Source organism: Semicossyphus pulcher, unplaced genomic scaffold (genome assembly GCF_022749685.1).
Source record: "Semicossyphus pulcher isolate SPU_LCO1_2020_fin unplaced genomic scaffold, fSemPul1.0.p SCAF_23, whole genome shotgun sequence".
NCBI classification, from domain to species: Eukaryota; Metazoa; Chordata; class Actinopteri; order Labriformes; family Labridae; genus Semicossyphus; species Semicossyphus pulcher.
In genome coordinates, this window is record NW_027211697.1 from 14,158,427 (window position 1) to 14,164,676 (window position 6,250).

Below are 6,250 nucleotides of genomic sequence, written 5' to 3' on the forward strand. Positions count from 1 at the left end.
GCCGTCACAGCTGAGCAGAGCAGCACACACAGCGAAGGGAAGCATTATCTTCCCCATATAGAACGAAACATTGTGAACAACAAACTCATGTTAAAGTCACAGTAATCAGCCAAAGAAAGCTTGCTATCAGAGCGCCGCTGTTTCTACCCTCTGCGCATCTAAACTGCGCAGACAAGATCCCGTGTGTACAGTCTGGCTCTCAGTTTAAAGTTCGATAGTAACGAAGGTACAGGAGCGTTAAGCTTTATTGTTAGTTTCACAGCAGTCACACTCTAAACAACAAGCTTACATGTCTACACCTCTGTACAAACCCGCAGGCAGATACAGGATTTTGTTTTGTGTGTGTCTGTCCTACTCCGCCCTCAGTCACACCTGCAGCTCCTTACACCAGCGAGACACACACACACACCTACCTGTCCCCATGTCGTACAGGACTGGCATCTGAGGCTGTTTGATGGTGATGGGAAACACAGCCTTATGGTTCTCAAACTGGAAGAATGCTATAAACACAGAACAGGTCAGCTTAGCTTGGAGTTAACAAGGTCAACAAGGAAGCAAGGAAGACTTAAATTAAGTCAGTCTGTCAACAAAAAATATTGCACAATCAATAGAAACTAATTGTTAATAATTAAACATGCACACTCCTTATGATAATGTATACTATTATACATTATTATACTATATGTTAAACACGTACCCAGGTCGCCAGTGAATATATGGTAGACAGTGCTTGTATAGGACACTGTTGCCAGCAGGTCGTTGAGCATCACCAGGCTGCTGGACTCCATTATCAACCCCATCTCACCGTCAGCTGTCATTTACAAACGTATAATTTCATCATAGACAAACACAGAGTGTTTTATTATCACTTCCAAGAAGTTCCATGAAATATTTTACTGACAGGATCTCCGCATAAAAAATTGCAACAACTAGCTTTTGTAAACTGCTGCTTACTTATTTGCTGAACCAAATTAAAGTTAGACCTTTAGGACCAACGACTTTTATGATGTTCATTCTGATATGGCAATCGCACCTTTGATCGTCACTCCTTCAGGTGACATCCCAGTGGTGAGGACACCTTTGGACACTTTCAAGGACACCTAGAGAAGACATCACTCAATACAGTTAAATTGTGACTTTTAGCACAAGGACACAGGGCTCATGGCTATGTTTATGGGAATATGTCAGGTTGACAAAGTCTGCCGCTCTCTCCCTCTCTTCAACCAACACCACTTTTTAACCCACCCTTCATTTCTCAAATTTCAGCTTCACCTCTTTCAGTGTAATTATTTACGTGTCACACAGACACCCTCAGAGTTTCACCCTGTGATTCTTGATCCAGCCAGTCCCATCTGCCCTGAAATCTCATCATAACACTCCCTGAAATTCCACGTTCTTGAGCAGTTTGTCCTTGTTGGTTTGTTGCTGATGTTTGTGCTTTAGAGCTTCTGTCACCCGCACCTGGACCTCTTACCTGTCTGCTAGTCACAGGATGTAGACTGTGTGTTAAAGGCTTCAATTGCCTGCTTATTTCAGTTGGAATAAGCTGTGCTTAATGCTTTAATTTGATTGAATATTCTAAAAGCTCCGGCAGCCATCTTGCATCAACCAACCAAAGCCAGAAAGCAAAAACCAGACTGTTAGTATCAATTTAAAAAAAAAAGTACTTTATATGTTATTATAGTTTATTACATGGCTGTGTTAAATACTTGATTTTGATTGTGGCATTCCGAGGTCTGCTATTTCTCGATAACAGACAGTTACTATTAAGAACAGACATTTGCTGGGGAGGATCGTCCATAGCATCCTGGCTCGGTCACCAATGAAACTGAAATACCCCGTTCCCACCGAAATTAACGCATTGACTTGGGTTTTTCAGACCAAGATGACAAGGAGTTGCAGAAGTTACCGACAGGGCATAGCATTGCGCCGGAAAGGAGTAGGAGATAAACTGTAGGCTACCGCAGAGAGATCTACAAAACTGAAGACGGAACGAGAAGTGAACATTAAACAGAACACAGCGTGGGAAATGATGGCGTTCAAAGACGGCGACTGAAAGTGACAGACAAGAAAAAAGAAGACAGGAAACCTCAATCAGGTGCTGTGCTGATTCCTGTGGTCCAGCACTGTGTCGAACTTCACCACCAATGGAAATGTTGCCATTTTTTGTGAGTCATAACAGCTCAGTTAACTCATTTTAAGAAGGCTTCAGAGTTAACCACTCCTTTGGTCGCAGCATCACAGTCTGTGCAGGCTGTCAGTTATCCAGGTCATGATAATTCAAAGGTTTAACACAAACTGGACTTTGTTTAAGTTCTTGTAGTCCTTTCACCTCTCATCCAAAAGGTGAAACTGATTGGTGGACGGAGCTTTAAAAATAAGCCTCTATAGGTCATTAATATGCTAATCGATGCAACTAAGTGAGAGTCGATACTCTGGGCTACTATCTCTAGCCCTCTTTACATTGCAATTCCCCCACAGCGCCGTAACCAAGCTCCGCTGTGACATGCCTTTGCCATTTTACATTGAAGCAAGCAACCCTTGCTGGCTCCGCCATTTCGCCTCCGTTACGCCTTCGCCTACTCCTGGAACAACTTCGCATCACATTTTTCCCCTACGTGACTTTTACGTTAAAGACAACATGCAACAGAGGTGTAATAATCCCGCCTTGAACTGGCAGTGTAAAAAGGGCTACTGAGAGTCGTTAACACCCTCTGGCGTTGATGGGCCTTTGGGTTCACATGATCCAAAGTGTGAGAGTGTAGCTGTTTGGGCAGAGTATTAAAACTGTATTGTACATTGCGATTTTGAAGAGGTTTACAAGAAGCCATCTTTGTTAAAGTTGGAACAACCACCACATCGCCCACATACAATTTTGAATACTCCCTGACATGCAAACATCACATGCAAAGTGTCCTTTAGCTGTTACGCTTTATAATCCATGTACAATCAGATACTCGGTGATAGAAACAACAAAGCTGCACTGCAAATATTCACTTTTGATAAATATTTGGTTTGACTCAGCGCCAACTCACAGACGTGTCCGCAAAGTTTTGCCCTTTTAAATTGTAATGTGTATCTGCCTAAAGCCACGCTTGAAAACATGAAGGCAAATTTCAACCCGACATGTTTCCCACAAACATGGCCATTGGAACTTGGGTCATGCTTACTTTGCAGTTGCTACCCCTCTGCAAGTTTGATCTTTGTAAGAATGAGCTGTCCATCTGTTGCATCCCACCTACCTTATAGCTGGTTCTTTCCTCCGCGTGCAGCATCAAACCTGAAATCAAGACGACGTTAGACCTTGAAACGTTGCTTTTATGGGAGCGAACACATTTATCTCAGGCTTTATTGACTTTGCAGATAAATTCCACAATCTAAATGATCTATCTTCCTGTCTCTCCACTGTCGCTCCCCCTATCCAATACTTAACTTTCAGTGTGTTGTGAACACGTCGTATTTTCTGTTTCATTACAGCATTCATTTCACTGTATTTTCCTGTGACTTGAAGGAACCAAACTTTCTCCATTTGTCATTTTCTATTGTAACGTATAACTCCAAACAAATAAAAATGATCTACATCGAGTGCATCATACCTGGTATAAGAGTGGAGGTCAAAGGTCGTACTGTGAAACCCTGGATTGGATACTGCAGAGGAGAGTTAGGCGCAGCAATCAGCAGGCTGGATAATACAGTTGTAGTCCTGTGGAGGGGATAATGAAAGGTGGCATTGCCATCAGCAAGATTGTGAAACCATAAGCATAAGGAATGTATATATCAATCACATGCATGCATATGTGCACATAATGCTACCAGATACCAAAAAACTCAACTAATCTATACTATTATTATAGAGCTGAAAAACTCTTAACTGGCTGTCTGTACCTGAAGTGAGCTACTATGAAAACTGAAACAGGTTTTTCTTCCTCTTCCTTAGAATAGTCTTCATGTTTATACTGGCTACTAAGTGATTAGTCAGATCATATGGGACTAAGTCCAAAGTTTATCCGTGGATTCAGAGTTAATAAAATAAATTAGATATACTGTATCTTCAAAATTCCCTCGTCCTTTTTCTCTGGACAGCGTTTCCCTGTTAGAAAAACTAATACAAATTTCTTTCTTCTTTGTTTTATGAATCCATTATCTAAGATACAGTGAGGAGTGAAAGCTCTTGGAACACATGCGTTGATCCATTACCTGGCTTTGTGTTGTTGTTGCTCCTTGGCTCGGCGCTTCACCACCTCGTCATACTTATCCTTAGGGAAGTGGTCTTTGAGGAGGACTGCACCTTTAGGACAGGTGCAGGGACCAGACGAGGGAGGGGAACTGAAGACTGATTTAATGCTAGAAGGATGGAGGTCATATGTCATTCACAAAGGGTTCCAACTCTCGAAAAATCACACAAGGGAAAACTTATCATTTGATCCATAACCCCACCCAGTGAGGACTGTGGCTTCACCAGCTTTGACATTGTTGGCCTAAATGGCAGCTCCCAACGGCATAACTGCATACTTTAGAACACACCCTCTTTCTGATAACGGCCTTTGTTTGTCTCACGCAGTCTTTCCACTTCTATTGCAGAATGTGATGGGTTCATTAAAATAAGACTAGATCTGTGGTTACAATTGAATTCCTTGTAAGTGAATGATGGTATTTTCAACATGTCAGCTTGCAATCAGACAACGTCACTTTTCCTAAGCTGCCTACACATCGTAACTCCTGTTCGGGTCAGCTGTTTACGGAAAAAAAAATCACAAAAAAAAGTGCTGTTCCGGGTTGAGAGAGGAGGGTACTGTAAGAACCAGACAAGTACATTTTGCAGATGGAGAGGGCCTTTCAGAGAGTGAGTTGTTTCATTTATTTATTTAGCACAATTTTTCTTCTGGTGGTTTGGTACAGCCCAATCTTCATCTGCACCAATAAATCTTTTGAAAAGTCAAGTTTGATACAGACTGAGCTGGCAGAGGCACTTTTTGGCCCAAACCGATAATGTATGGCTTTTTACAATGTTGGGCATGCGTAGGAATACGGACGTTGTACGGCTGAGGAAAATATAGTGCTAAAGGACAGTTTGTGTTACTGCATGGCAGAGCGATTTTTTTACTTATTACTTTAGATGAGCTTTTTATTAAGTGCTTAAAATATGTTTTGCTACAGACCATTATCCCAGTGGTTGATAGCTTAGCCTCCACACACACACACACACACACACACACACACACACACACAGAGTGGGCTTTACCTTTGTCTTGGTTTGTGGGGAACCGCACTGGTTGGCCCCTCAGTGCAGGTACGGAAAACTTTAATATTGTACATCAGCAGGATGACGACACAAACAGCAACCACAAGCTGAAATTGTTGTTTGCTAAACATGGCGAGCTGATGAGAGACACAGAGACGGCCATGACTGACGGAACAAGTAACCAATTCTTTGGCATCTTCTTTTTCCCACCACTTTTAATTGATGAGATGTAAACGCGGAAAATAAGTGGGAAAAAAATAATAACATAAATTAACCTGTTCAGACAAGTTGAAATAGCTTTGGCCCAGGCTGAGAAAAACAAACTAGTCTAACAGTTTCCTCAAACAAAAGGCTCAGTTATCTGTTGCTTTAATGAACTCATATCGAACATATCGACAGATTTTGATTAAATAAACATTCTTATTAATGTTGTTTAGCAGTATTAGAATTTCCTTTTCTGCTCTCTCTTTCTCTTCTGCTTCTGTTTCTCCCCATCACAACTAAGACAAATTAGAGTTATTAAAGCTTCTTACCATTTTATCTGTCCTAGGTTCCTCTGGTGTCTCTCTCGTGTAACAGAGATAAGGGATCCTCTTATGACGCCCAGCATGTAAAACAAGCAGCTTGAATGAGTTGACAAACCTGCTTCTCTGTTAGTCGCAGGGGAATTGACTGTGTTTTGTCATTGGCTGCAGGTGCAGTGCAAGGACTCGAACCAGACACAGAGGAGGGCGGTGTTTCTCTTCCACTGACTTCTGACCTGTGAGAATAAGGTTCAATTAATTATAATTATAATTAATTATAATTAATTGTATATAACTCTTTATCTGAGCAGTAACTACTGACTAAAGCCTTATCGGCTGAGCAAGTGCATTTTTTACAGTGCTTGTGTTAATATAGGTGTGATCAGGTGTCAGTGATGGTGTCAGAGAATGCCACATTCTGAAAGCTTAAAACATGTACAAATATATTTCCAAACATCTTTAAATATGCAGTAGATTGTAATTT

General features: G+C 41.4%; 1 protein-coding gene across 1 annotated transcript in view; it reads right to left on the bottom strand.

Moving 5' to 3' along the window:
• LOC138602797 (beta-1,4 N-acetylgalactosaminyltransferase 2-like) overlaps nt 1-5,861 on the bottom strand; it is a 16,504-nt gene extending 10,643 nt beyond the window's left edge. Inside the window, exons 1-8 of the mRNA XM_069674367.1 lie at nt 5,776-5,861; nt 5,243-5,379; nt 4,198-4,344; nt 3,597-3,703; nt 3,243-3,280; nt 1,034-1,100; nt 698-811; nt 414-500 (exon numbers count right to left, since the gene is read on the bottom strand). Coding sequence (XP_069530468.1) covers nt 414-500; nt 698-811; nt 1,034-1,100; nt 3,243-3,280; nt 3,597-3,703; nt 4,198-4,344; nt 5,243-5,379; nt 5,776-5,778 — 700 coding nt within the window. The 5' untranslated portion in view covers nt 5,779-5,861. The remainder of the gene's footprint in view (nt 1-413; nt 501-697; nt 812-1,033; nt 1,101-3,242; nt 3,281-3,596; nt 3,704-4,197; nt 4,345-5,242; nt 5,380-5,775) is intronic.
• Between the last annotated feature and the right edge of the window lie 389 nt (nt 5,862-6,250).